Raw genomic sequence first — 14,401 nt, forward strand, 5'->3', positions numbered from 1 at the left:
TTCCTCCTTAGTCTGTCTCTTCACCAGACCCTCTCCTTTGATGTGGCCTCACCTGGGCTGGTGGACTGCCATTCTGCCATGACCCTGGCCCTTCTTATTATATGAATGAACTGGACCGCATTCTTGTGGGTGACAGCATTTCAGAGAAAAGGCCATGGAAAAAGTAGGAAAAATTTATGAAGTCAGTAAAGAAGAGAGGTGGAGCTTGCCCAAAGTGAAATTGTAACTTAGGGGAAGTTTATTTTCAGTATCCTTCCATCTCTATGTCAGGTACAAATTCTTCTCTTTGGCACCCCACATTTCAGGATACCCAGGGCTCTCCCTGCTGCCTTAGGACACACCAGTGGCACCCTCCCCTGGTTCTCAGGAATCCAAATTCCAGATCACTGCCAGCTTCAGCCCTTCTCTCTAGCCAGAGTTATTTGTCCTGTGTCCACTCCATCAGAGCCCTGTCCTGTAATAGCCAAATGAAGAAACATTGGTATCAAAGGCTGACAGTGGTTTGAAGAGTTTCCTTTCCTGGATAACATGAAGAAAAGAAGAAGAAGACGAAGACGAAGACGAAGACAACGAAGAAGAAGACGAAGACGAAGACGAAGAAGAAGAAGAAGAAGAAGAAAGAAAGAAAGAAATCAGAAAACCTTGTTTTGAAATCCAGTTCTCTTCCTATCTGTGTGAATTTAACCAACTAACTTACCCTCTCTTGAGTCTCAGTTTCCACATTAAAATGGGAGAGAAAATATTTTTTCATGGTGTTGTAAAAATTTATAGCTAGAGTGTATGCAGGGACTCCTTGTAAGTACTGTGTAAGAATAAAGATTTTTATGCAGGGTTCAAAAATACTTCTCAGCCTCACCATATACATCATGAATCTGGACAGAGGTCATTTCACTTGGCAAAGGACAGATCTAGACAGCCCCTAAGTTCCTTCTTTAAATTTTTTTCCCCTTGAATAATGAAGGGGGGGAAAAGGACAAAATATGAAGACAGAAGCTAGGTAAGATTTAGTAAGTAGAAAATAAGATTATTGGACAGGGGATTCCCTATCCACCCTTGCATTCACTTTCCGAAGAAAGGACCCACCCAACTGAATGATAATGTAAACTATTGAACATCTGTAATGTGCCAGGCACTTTATATACATTATCTCTACTTTTCAAAGAAACCCTTCAGAATGGTAGAGAAGGAAATGGCTACTCAAAGAACATGAGTTTCCTTTTATTTTACTTATTTTATTTTACTTTTTAAAGTTTATTTATTTTTATTAAATTTTTTTTAATGTTTAATTATTTTTGAGACAGAGAGAGAGAGACAGACAGAGAGTGACTGGGAGAGGGGCAGAGAGAGAGGAAGACTCAGAATCCGAAGCGGGCTCCAGACTCTGAGCTGTCAGCACAGAGCCCGATGTGCGCTCGAACTCACAAGCCACGAGATCATGACCTGAGCCAAAGTCAGATGCTTAACCAACTGAGCCACCCAGGCACCCCAAAGTTATTTATTTTTGAGAGAGAGAGTGAGAGAGAGCACACGCAAGCACCGGAGAGAAAGAGAGAGAGAGAATCCCAAGCAGGTGCCATGCCGTAAGGGCGGAGCCTGACATGGGGCTCTAACCCACGAACTGTGGGATCATGACTTGAGCCAAAACCAAGAGTTGGCCGCTAAACCAGCTGAGCCACCCAGGGGCCCCTATTTTATTTTTATTTTATTTGTAACGTCCCATCACTGGTGGGAGGTAGAGCTAGGTTCCAACCCCAGTTCTGTCTGATACCAAAGCCTGTGCTCTTTTCACCAGACCACCCTGTTTCACTTCTCTGAGGAAGCTTACTGATCCATCTCAGAAGCCACACACGACCTGGGGCGCCTGGATCTTCTTCAAAATACGTTCAGAAAACAAAAAGCAGGCATGTTTCAAAATAATTGGGGGTTGACTGGCCCGACGGCCCTTGGGCTAGACCTGTTCCAACCGCACCGTGGCCCGGGCAGCCTCCCAGACCTGGGAGCCTCTGTGGGGCACCTGGTAGGGAATGTTCTCCGGCAAGTCTGAGCCCATCCGAAGGTTGGCACCCAAAACTATAACGTGAGGGAGGCTGAAGGAGTAGCTACATCACGACACTGTGCAATTATTTCACTTTGGTGTAATTCGCTGGACCGCTGGTTAAGCCACACTACATGTCTGAAACACTACATGTCTGAAAAGAAGGCTTTGCAGGTAAGTGTAGACCAGCACCGGGAGCTTCTTCATGGCAAATGTCTCAAGCCGAGTGGGTCGGCCATGTCGAATTTGACTCTGAGTCCACACCTTTCATGGAAAAGAATTCAGTGGGGGGTCATGGGCAGCTCTCCCTTGCACGTGGCCACGTGCCATGCCATCCCTGGCACTGAGGCAATGTCTGAAGATAGCCATGGTGGCGAGTGCTGGGAGCACAGGGAGAGAATGAGGCATCCACTAGCAAGGGAACTTCATCGGGGTGTCTAGAACCCTGATTACACCTAAGCAGGTTAAACCAAAACCAAGATTTCTCTTGCAACAGAAAAGTATTTGTTTGGTTTGGGAATAAACTCATCTTTGGGGGAATCAGTACTGGGAGCTTGTAAGGGAAAGGGAAAGGGAAAGGGAAAGGGAAGGGAAGGGATGGGAAGGGACAGGAAGGAAAGGAAAGGAAAGGGCTTCAAACCAAATTGCTCAAAGCAGATTTTGAATTCCTTGGAGAATTTGCATTTATCTACTGGTTTCACTAAGCAGGTCTAAGCTGATGCAAATGGCATGTGCAGGTTTTACTAGGAGGAAGGAGCTGGGGGAGGGGAACGGCTTCCAGACCTCCAATCTAGGAGCAGACTCCTCCTTTGGGAGGCTGGCAGAGGAAGGCTGTTCCGACTTCCCAGGTGGTGTCACAAGGTAATCTACCCCATTCTGGTCAAGGTCTTGGCTAAGGGCCATATGTGTCTTGAGGAGGTAAAGTGACAATTCAGTGGATTAGAAACAAAAGGCCAACATCCTTTAGCAGTGGCCATTGGGTGACTTTCTCACTTGGAATTCTACGGAATCAGAATTACAGACATTGGCAGTGTGTATGAGTTGTGGGGAGGGTTTGTCAAGGCGTGAAAGGGGAAAGGGAACTAACAAGTATGTACTAAGATTGTTACACATTTTCTTTACTGGATCGCTTCAGTGGTGCTTTGAGAACAAAATTCTTTAAGAAACTGAGGCCCAAATCTTCAGTGAATTGCTTGAGATAGTGTTAAGTGGGCCTAGGACCTAGTATGGCTGCTGTTCCCCCCGGCGTTGGGTGCCAAGATTCATCTCTGGAAACAGAAGATTCTTGAGCTGCTCAGGTGCACCCTTCCCTTTCCTGACAGAAAAGCAGGAGGTCCGGCAGTGAGCAGGATGGTCCGGACCTCCTGGTTTCCCCGAGCGGCCAGACTTCTAGGGCTTTGTGATGCGGCCCCCTCAGGTTCAAGGACTCTCCTCAAAAGTACTGTTCTAATTTCTCAGTTTCCAAATGGAACCCAAATCACATTGTTTTGTGCACATGGGAGCTGAGCCACGACTTCCTTAACAAGAGGGAGAGAAACAAAATCAAGGAAACTCACAAACCAATTTTAAACGGAATGAAATCCACACGTTTCCTACAGCAATTGAACTGAACAAAACCAGATGAAAATATTCCCCATATATCTGAAGCGAGGCAGTATTTCCCTTGCGTTGAGTCCATGGCCACAAGTAAATACCATGGAGTGCTCAGGTGCTCCACGAGGCTGAGAATTTGGCTCCCTGCAAATGCTGGGCTGGGGGCCCTGGCTCCGACCGCCATGGGACGTGGGAGGGCTCAGATAGCCCCTCACCTGGGGGCCCTCTGACCCCTCATTTGTGAAGTGATGGGGTTGCACCCGCTCTCTGGTGTCTGAACCAAAACAGAATAAGATATGGGGCGCCTGGGTGGCTCAGTCGGTTGAGCGTCCGACTTCAGCTCAGGTCATGATCTCACAGCTCATGAGTTCGAGCCCCGCATTGGGCTCTGTGCTGACAGCTCAGAGCCTGGAGCCTGCTTCTGCTTCTATGTCTCCCTCTCTCTCTCTGCCCCTAACCCACTCACATTCTGTCTCTGTCTCTCTCAAAAATAAATAAACATTAAAAAAAAATTAAAAAAAAACAGAATAAGATAGAAACAGTGGAAACTTCTCAGAAGGTAGCGTTTTGGAGAATTCTGATGTGTAGAGCTGATCAGAGCAGGGCTTCTCTGGGTAAAGCAGCGGTTGTTGGCTCACGGGATCCAGAGCAAAGCATAAAAATAATAGCAGGTGGGGTGCCTGGGTGGCTTAGTCACTTAAGGATCTGACGTCAGCTCAGGTCACCGTCCCACGGTTCGTGAGTTTGAATCCTTCACCGGGCTCTCTGCTGTCAGCATGGAGCCCACTTCGGATCCTCTGTCCTTCTCTCCCTGCCCCTCCCCTGCTTGTGCTCTCTCTCTCTCAAAAATAAATAAATAAACAGCAAAAAAATATCAGCAGGTAACTTTACTGTGCCAAACACATTTCTGACCCCTTTCTCTGTAAAAGCTGATCTACTCCTCACAACTGTCCTCCTGAGGTAGTGCTATTATCAGCAGCATCCCAGTTTTACATTTGAGGCAACTGCGATAGAGAGAGGGTGAGTAAGTTGCCTGAGGTCACACAGCTGGAGAAAGGGAGTGGGGATGGGACCTGGCATTCGGACTTTGCACCTGTTTAACCACTCAGCTCTGTTGCTCTCACACCAGCTGGTTGGGCAACCAGCCTGTGCAAGGGGTACAAAACCAAAATCAGAATGGAATAAATCAGAACCTTGGTACCGGTGAACTCAGGTCTCTCCATCTAGGACTCCCGACGTGACTGGCAGAATGAAAGGTGGATACCAAAGCCCAAGCAGACAGATTCCTCCGGTGGACAAACCAATGTCCTTGCTAGTGTCGCCCTATCTCTGATGCCAGTCTTGCTCCTGACACAGCAGGTCACACCTGGATCTTGTAGGCGGCTCCCCCCGGCCTGAGGCCCACCGCCTAAAAATGTTTGCCTAGAGTTGTAATCGGCTGCACCCTGAGACCAGACGATGCAGTGTGCAATGCTGTTTACTAGGAATGGGCGATTTATTTTATTATGTAGTTTAAAAATCGTTTAATATGCCTCCCCAAAGGCCGCCTACTTCAGGCATTCGGCAAAGGAAAGGGAAAAAGGGAATATGAACTGCAGAACAGTGAAAAGTGTGTTGCCAACATGACAGACAGAAGAAACAATTTTAAAACACATTTTGAAGATGGCTTCCTTACAGCAGACATGTAATATATCTCTGTCTTTTATGTGTGAGTGACTAACGCTACCCAGTTATGAATGGAAAGATAACCGTCTTTTAAGATGGTTATAGATAAAGTGGAAATGGGAGAATATGTTCCATGCATATCAGAGATGTCTTATTTTGTACATAAAAAAGTTGCTGTTTCTCCCAGTCTGTAGCTTGCCTTTGCATTTCCTTAATGGGATCTTTTGAAGAACAAATTTTAATTTTGATGAAGTTCAATTTGTCAGAAAAACATCCTCCCCCCCCCCCCCAGGGGCACCTGGGCGGCTCAGTCAGTTAAGCGTCCAACTTCGGTTCAGGTCATGAACTTGGGGTCCGTGAGTTTGAGGTCCATGAACTTGGGGTCCTGCTGTGCTGACAGCTCAGAGCCTGGATCCTGCTTCTGATTCTGTGTCTCCCTCTCTCTCTGCCCCTCCCCTACTTGCGCTCTCTCTCTCTCTCAAAAAATAAACATCAAAAAAGTTTTTTTCTTTTATGGGTTGTGTGTCTGGCATCATATGTAAGAAGTCATTGTCTAACCAAAGGTCACAAAGATTTTCTGACTTCACACCCTCATTCACTGATTCAGATACACATGTGCCAGGCGCCATTCAAGGGGCTGGTCGTATAAAGGCACATGAAACACTCCCCTCCCCTCTGAGAGCCTGAGTGGGGGACAGAGGCGCATGAACCCTCCGTTGTAGGCGGCATTTAGTTGCTTTTACGGAAGCACTTGCAGCTGTAACACCGAGGAGAGAGTGCATAGTGCTACCAGAGTCATCAGAGGAAGCCAAGGTCAACTCAGGGGGTCTGATATGGGCTCTCATGATCAAGACTCTGGGTTTTTTGTTTTTTTAATTTTATTATTATTTTTTTAGAGGGAGAGAGTGCTAGCCGGGGAGAGGAGCAGAAGGAGAGAGAGACAGAACCTCAGACAAGCTCCACACTCAGCACGGAGCCCTATGTGGGGCTCAATCCCACAACCCTGGGATCATGATCTGAGCCTAAAACAAGAGTCAGTCATTCAACTGACTGAGCCACCCAAGTGCTTCAAGACTGAGTCATTTTTTTTGTTTGTTTATTTTGAGAGCGAGCAAGCATGTGTGTGAGCAAGGGAGGGGCAGAGAGGGAGAGATAGAGGATCCCAAGCAGGCTCCTCACTGTCAGTGCGGAATCCCATCCAGGGCTCGAATTCACGAGCCGGGAGATCATGACCTGAGCCAAAATCTAGAGCTGGATGCTTCACCGACTGAGCCCCCCACGTTCCCCAAGATCAACTAGTTCTTAATTTAAAAAAAGAATGAATCTTTAAGTGCGACAGTGAGGACAATGCCCCAAGACCGTTGGCTTATCATGTCAACATTTTGGGCAGTTTGGATGGAACATCTGCTCATGTATCCTATTGTCTTTTGAAACGAGAAATTCATCATCAGCTTTCTATCTGCTTACAGTGATCATGATTGGTGTTTCTAGAAGCTGAAAGAGAGACAGTGATGCCAGGAATTCCCATTCCCTACCATAAGGACGGCGACTGTGAGGCATCCGGTTAGGGCCACCTGTATTAGAGTCCAGTACCTGAATAGCTGTCCCTTTATTTGGTCAAGAGGCTTTTGATCATGGTGTGCATTCTTGTCGCTGCCCTACATGGAGAAGAAACCAACTTCTTGCAGAGCAGACTGGCCCTGGGGACTTTTCTAGGAAGGAACTGGCCGAGGAATGCACCAAAGAGATTCCGCATTAGGGTCAGAATCTCGGGGCTGAAAGGGAGAGAAGAACTGGCATCTTGCTACTCAAAGTGGGTGGGGGGCTTGGCGAAAGTAGTGCCAAATTTCAAGCCTCACTCAGAGGGAGAACAAGCCGATCTTCTGCCCGAATTCGCAAGATGTTGATATTACTGGCAGGATCTGCTTTTTACCAAGATCCCTGGTGATTCACGAACACTTCTCAGGCTTGGGAAGCACTGATCTAATCCAGTGTTTCTGGAGTCTCCTGCCAATACCCTGGCTACGTGGTCATCTGGGCTCTGCTTCATAACTCCAGGGCCAGACAGCCAAGGTCAGGGAGTAGATGAGAATGATCCTTTTACTTTTCTTTTTAGGTTAGGCTGGTTGGGCAGATAAGTGGACATAAGTGAGTAAATAGTTGTGCTCTAATTTGCAAGGGCAGGTCAACCATTAGAGCTACCCTTTAAAATAGCTCATCTTTATGGCAAACAGACTGCTTCAAAGATTTGGAGGGAGGGAGAAGAGGACTTGAAATGTGGTTCTTTGTCCATTGAGCCTCGTTCCACAGTATATTTAGTATTAGGAAAAATATAGCATCAGTGTGTGTGAATACTGTGAATGCAAATTCCTTGTTATCGATTCCGTGTACTTACTGTTCAGATGGCCACACACTTCTTTATACCAAAACGAACAAACTGATGCTAGCAGTGGCTCCCAGACTTTAGCGGGCATCAGAATCATCTGGAAAGCTTGTTAAAAAAATTGTTAAGCCCTCCCCTCTCCCGCCAAAGTTTTTGCTTCAGTTTAGGGGACAGGAACTGATAATTTGCATTTCTAGCAACCCCCAGGTGATGCTAATGCTGAGTTATAAAAATAGTAGCGCCCAGATGTATTATTAGCACCTCAGGAAATCTATAGACACTCATGAGTGGATACTGTGCTCTGATGATATGGAATATAGGGCCAAATATCACCAATCCATGGTCAGGGAAGACAGAGTACCCCGGGGGCAACGTAAATACAGAAATAATCTGATTGCTTTCAAACTTCTACTTCCCAAACCTTCATCTGAGTTGCTAACAAGCAATTTCATTTGCTTCATTTTCCTTTCTTTTAGTTTCCACCCACCTCTGACGGCAGACAGATAGTTCTGGTTGACTGCAGGATGTTTGATATTGAAATCACAAGTGCCTACTCACTGGCAAGTGGCAAGACTGGCCAGTGTCACTGAGACATTCTGAGCACGGGGGGTGGGGGCGGGGCTCTGAGTTGTGCGATGACCTCCCAGGTCACTGTGGTCCCCTGTGTAGTCCTGGGCCCTACCCCATACTTGTGCCATTATCACCGACAGGCTCACACCCATGATTTCAGTAGAATGAAGGAGCAGTTCTATTGTTGGAGGACCCCGGAATCCCCTCAGTCGGCAGGGAGCTGGTAAATGTTTGGCACAGCACGGGACCCAAGCATCTCCCATCGGGGCTCTTTCCGGCAGATTTCTCCACCTGCGGCAGATGCTCAGATCTGAACGGTTTGCTCTGACCTTTCTGGTGCCGCTTGTCCAAAGACTGCCTGCAGACTGCTCGGGGACAGAGGCTGCCTGCCAGTGAAAAACCATGACACTGCTTTATACTGTAATTGAGTGGAGACAGGATTTAGCTCATTGGCGTACCTTGCCTGCATTGACTCTATTCCATATTATTAAAAACAGAGACTTGGTCCTTTTTTTTTTTTTTTTATAAAAAATTTATTGAGATGATGCAATTATAGGCTTTTCTTTAAAAATTATTTGCAACTCACTGGCCCTGAGAAAAGGCATTTGTTTTTTGTTTTTTTTTTTCTTTTTTTTTTTGTTACATTCATTTGATTCAGTCCCTTATACACCCCACACCTCATAAACAACAAGAGATTAGAAATTAAACAAAAAAAAAAAAAAAAAAAAAGGAGAAAAAGAAATCCTAGATTCATCCTGGTTTGCAGTCACAAAGAGAAATCTTCAAGAATGTTCACTTGGCATGTGTGAAAGATTCAGGGAGTTTGTAGTTGTTTAGTGTTGATGCAGATGGGGCCAAAAGAGGATCAGGTTAGTCTTCCGCGGTTTTTAGACAGGCAGGGATTATTGCCACCCCCACCCCCCCCTCCCACCATGGCTTCCTTGTCTCACTGCCTTCCTTCCAGATTTCTGCTCAGAAGGGGAGCAGGCCGAGCGGGTGAAAACCGACTAGCACCGAATGCTAGGGGAAAAACACAAAAGCAAAAACAACCTGCCCTTTGTTCTTCGTGTGTTTTCCCAAATCTCTCATCTTCAGGTTCCTGGGTGGGAATGGGTCAAATGGGGGATCTGGCCAGGCTGGATCTCAATCCTCCTTCTGTCCCTGGCATGCTGTCTGTTCCTTGGGCAAGTCATACTAACCTCCTGGATACTCGAGTCTCCCTTCTGCAGAAGGGAGTGAATGTTTCAAAAACGTATTCCGAGTTGGAGCCTAGGCAGTGAAAGGGGGAGACGGTGGGTACTTAGTCATTTAGGCGAATCCTGTCAGAGCCATCGAAGTTTCAGCTAAAGCTACATTCCCATTTGGACAAGGTATCAGGGTAAAAAGACCCTGGGTCGGAGGGTGCCAAATACACCATCGAAAGGAGAAAATTCATCAGTGTGTTATTCCTCTTATTCTGTGGGCAGCTCCCTGCCCCCCCTCCCCCCCCCCAAAAAAAAAAAGGATTCAGGACACTGGTGATGCTGTCTTAGGCAAGACTAAGTTGCCTTGGGACAAAAAGAGATCATGTTAAGAGCCACATAGCTAGTCCCGCTAATTGCCACTGCTTTCTTCTGATCAAGAGGAGGCAACCTCGCTAACCCAGGGTGCAGGGAAGAGAAAATGCTAGAGAATTTCTAGCTAGAGATACAAGTGAGAGCGACCATCTCAGACACAGCTGAAGGGAGCTCTCCCCGCTCTGCAGTGCTCGTCCACATTCTCCTTTCCCAATTTCTGATCTTGCAAGCCCAGGACTCACATGGCAGCGGTAGGGAAAGGCCAGCTATTCAGATCACGGATGTGCTTTTAATTTGGTCCCAGGTGACATGTTCATCGCCCCTCGTACTTAGTGTTGAAGTAAGGAATTTCATACTGGATAGACCCTACAGGTAGAGCCTAAGCTCTTGGAGGGCAGGGGTTGTTGCGCCTGATTTCCTCTTTGAATCCCTCACAGTGTCTAGAAGGTGCTTCATCCAAGTTTGCTGAATGGAACCGGAGATCTTTGGGGTCTGCGGTGTGTAAACAACCGCATCCCTGGTGTCGGCACTGCCCGGGTGTCAGCTCAGAGAATAAATGAGGACGACTTTTGCCATTAAGGGAATCAGCAGAAAGTTCTTACTGGTAATACCGGGGTAGGAAATAAGGAGCACGTTGGAATTAGTGCTTTCTACAAGCAGGTGAGGGTGTCACCATCCTAAGTTTTACCTATTCTTACAGGGTATTGCTTTAAATACAGAGATCCTTGGGGGAAAAGGGAATTTCCCTCCATAATTCAGCTGTAATATTCTTTGAACAGAAAGAGCTGGAGTCCTTACGTATGGGTAAAGTGAACAGAATGAGATGTTCTCATCTTAGGAAAGAGCGACATCACGCCCTGGTCTCTGCTTTCATAGCCACACAAAGGGCCTCAGTAAAAATCCACCTTTTCTCTCCAGCCCTTCGACTCAATGGCCTTCCCAATACACCAGGTTTTTGGCTTAATCTCTCCAGTTGCAACCCAACATCAGTCATCTTAGAGGCTGGACAACGAATCAGTGCATGCTGCTGAATGCTCTTGAAAGACATCTGGAGCGTGCTGGGGTCCAGCTGACTTTCACCACCATTCAAGTGGCCCGAGACCAAACCCTTCCTTCATCAGCAGGTCCCTGACCTCACTGCAAGCCCGGCCTTCTGGAAGGTAGAGTTGGTGGATCGTGTGACAGTGGAGGAGGCTGGCCACCTGTATGTGTCTATCTGTGGTCTGATAAGGGGCAGGAACAGAGCACAACTGAAGGACCTCGAAGGGCTCCTTGATTCCAGTGTCCTTGACCCGCAGTCAATCTGTCCTTCCCTCTCCCCAGGCTGGTGTCCTTGTCAATAAGGCTGGGGGAGAACTCTTCCTGCCTGCGTTCCTCCAACCCCCACCTCCCTGATTTGCTCAGAAGTGGCTTGAGAAGACACCCAGGGATCTGGCAGCAGCATCTAGATGTGCCGCTGACGACGTGCACATGTACCCTGGGGAGCTGTGAGATGCTCACCCAACCAAGGAGAGAAAACTAGAGAAACGAGGAGGGGGTGCTGTGTAAGGCGGGTCTAATCTTTTGGATTAAAAAACGGCCGTCCTTCTAAGATTGGATTCTGAACCTGTATTAAAAGAGTCAGTTCAGATGGCTAGAAAAGGAAAAAAAAAATCTCAAAGAGCTTTCTAAAAATATGTGTTATCATCAAAAGTACTAAGGGGTGGCACTTCCCTCATTTTACAAGACACTGTGGACCTTATTTCGAGGCGAGAAAGAGCCACGAATGGGTGAAACACAGCGATGAAAGGAGAAGAGAAAAAGGTCACAGATCTGACGAGTTTCCTGTCTGCCCAGGCTGGGCAAACATCAGTAGCAAGCGAGACTGTGTACTCCAGGGTCCTCCCCTCTCCAATGCCCTGTGTCCCGTGGGGGCCAGGAAACTTTTAAAAAGCCCAGGAATTTTTAAAAAGTTAGGTGAGGGCATGAAACTGACCACAAGGTGGCCTTTGGGAACCTTGCAGGACCTGCAAGTTAATCCCAAGAGGCTGAGGCCTTCCAAATAACACAGCCTTCCATCCTGATCTTCTGTCCTGCGGCACCACCAAGCCCTGGGGTGCTCACAGCCACGGCCGGGGGCAGCCAGCTGGACTGACGCTTATCTCTCTGGAGGACCACAGCACCTGTGAAGTTTGGGGCCTCCCTCTGATAGGCAGCCAGATGTCCGGATGTGGGTTGGATTATTATTATTATTTATTATTTATTTTCTTTTTTGCGCAGTGCCGCTGCAAAGCACCCAGACCGCTGATTCCATTGGAGCATCACCAACTCCCAAGACTGTCCTGGAGGCTGGACTCTGCTAAAAGGTATCTGAAACTCAACAGCAGGCAGGGAGGGAGAGGCAGGGGAGGAAAGAGCGAGAGGGAGAAAAAGAGCGCTCTCCTTTTCACTTTATCCTTTTTAAAAGCATCTTTTTTTTTTTTTTTTTTTTTTCCCCAGCCAAGACCCAAGAGCAACAGGAACAAACCTGATCCACGTGGCAGGATAAAGAGGAACCTGAAACCCTTTGCGTGTGTTTTCTCTTTCCTGACCAGCTGGGTTTGCCGCACTTTGTGAGATTTGCAAAAAAATAGGTATATATAATAGATATATATTTCCATAGGAAAACAACCTCGGATGTCTTCCCCTATGAATGATGAAAAGTCAAACTGCATGGTCTTAAACAAAAAAAAACAAAAAACGAAAACACCATGAAACTAACAACAGGTGGACGGGTGAGGGTGAGGAATTACAGATGGAGAGGTTCCAAATGAGGAGGAAACGGGAACCGCGAGTCCCAGGCTCGTGCCCTCGGCCAGAATTCCAGCCCCGCCTTTGCTGGGTGGTTTGTCTAAGGTGCTCTGGGGGCCCTCCCACTACGCGAGACGGGTGTCACTCCCACTTCTGGGTCTCTTCCTGTTCTAGTCTCAGCCCGCCTGCTCGGCTCGCCTCCAGGCCCCTCGCGGGCAGGGGGCCCCCTGGCTGCTGGCCCGCTGAGGCGGTGGGTTGGTTCCCTCAGCATTCATCTTCTTGGTATATTTGTTCATCCAGCTCCTGGGACTCCAGGTGCTCCAGACGGTCTGTTCGGCCACTCATGATTTCATCCGGGGTTTTCATAAACCTTTGGTGAGAGGAAATGGACGAGCACAGAAGATTACATTTTCCTCCACTTGCCTTCACCTTGAACTCTTAAACTAAAAGCAAAGGCCCCATGATCTCAAATAGCTGGACAGCTATTTGAACTCAGCCAGTAATGCTGACTTAGCACAAACTGGAAGGAGGTGCCCCTTCCTCTGAGTGCTGGAAAAAATGGCAAAATAACTATAAAAACGTCTAGGGTGGCTGTGAGCTGTGTCGTGCATTCCTGTACGACCATACGAGGGAACCCTGGTACAGCTCACTGATCTGCTGTTAGAGAGATTTTCCAATGACCTACGAGAGCTGTATATCCATTTCTATCCCAGACTGTGGGCCCAGGGAATGGTATGCAACACTTGAATTTACCTCAAAAGGATCCAATTAAATGCCAAATGGAAAATTTTCATAAAAGGGCAACTTAGTGGTGCTCTTAGCAGTTAGAAAGGCAAAGAGAATCATTTTCAACGTTATCACTGATCCAGCCAAAATGCTAGCAATGAATCCCCCTTAGCCTGTCCTCCTCTGCAGCTGGGTGCAGACAGCAAGGCTTATCTTCTTATTGGAAATCCTATCAGTGACCTGTCAGGGCCACGATTTCCACGGTGCAGGAAGGTGGCCTGGTTGCAAAGGTTCTGCCCTCACCGGAGTGCCGCTTCCACAGCCCCCTCGGCGCCTGCACACCCTTCTCTTCCCAGACTCTCTGCCCTGCACCAGATGAACGGTCCTAACACATGTCACTCCACATTCGAAAGCCTGTGATGACCACTTAACAGATAAAGCCAAGGAGACACTCTTCGGCTTGCCCACCTGGGTTCTCTGTCATCTCTACCCAGGAAACTCTTGTCACCCACCGTTGACGAGCATGAAGCCTTTATTCTAGTCTGGCCAGTCTTTTTTCTTATACACATCATGGCCTTCCCTCCAAACCTCATCTGGCACTCTCTGAGCCCTGCTTATTCTTTGCGCCCTGCCCCTGCATCAAAGAGCCATGCAACAGCACCAGTCCACACTACAATCCTCCTTCCCTCAGTGCCTATAATGCTTGTAAAGACTACCCACAATTTAACACTTCACTTGATTACACACAGGGTTTTACACACCAAGAAGCCTTCATTTTGTGGCAAGTCTGGCTTCCATCCCTCATTTCCTCAAAAATGACCAACTCTTCTCACTAATAGCACGATCCTGTCCTTTTATGTTGTCAAAAATCACTATTGGAAGCCTATGAACCTTCCAACTACTTCTGCTTCTCTTTTCTGCCCTTTATTGCTCAACTCCCCAAGTAGTACGATTTGTTGAGTCTGCACTCTGTCTTCTCCTTTCATCCCCTAACACTTCTCCCCAAAATCTGAAGTCACTGACAATCTCCCGAGGCCAAATCCACAGATATGCTATATTCGGCCTCCTACCCTACCTCTTTCTTCTCTTGACTACTCTTCCGTA

The 14,401-nt window shown here is 47.4% G+C and overlaps 1 protein-coding gene across 4 annotated transcripts in view; it reads right to left on the reverse strand.

Annotated features, from left to right (window-relative positions):
* Positions 1-12,415: 12,415 nt before the first annotated feature.
* ETV6 (ETS variant transcription factor 6) overlaps positions 12,416-14,401 on the reverse strand; it is a 248,801-nt gene continuing 246,815 nt past the window's right edge. For all 4 annotated transcript variants that reach the window (XM_053894836.1, XM_019451980.2, XM_053894835.1 and 1 more), the window contains one exon: positions 12,416-12,941. In XM_053894836.1, the coding sequence (XP_053750811.1) occupies positions 12,836-12,941 (106 nt within the window). In that variant the 3' untranslated portion in view covers positions 12,416-12,835. The remainder of the gene's footprint in view (positions 12,942-14,401) is intronic.

The sequence above is a fragment of the Panthera pardus genome, unplaced genomic scaffold, assembly GCF_024362965.1.
Source record: "Panthera pardus isolate Hobbes unplaced genomic scaffold, ASM2436296v1 HiC_scaffold_6, whole genome shotgun sequence".
Taxonomy (NCBI): domain Eukaryota; kingdom Metazoa; phylum Chordata; class Mammalia; order Carnivora; family Felidae; genus Panthera; species Panthera pardus.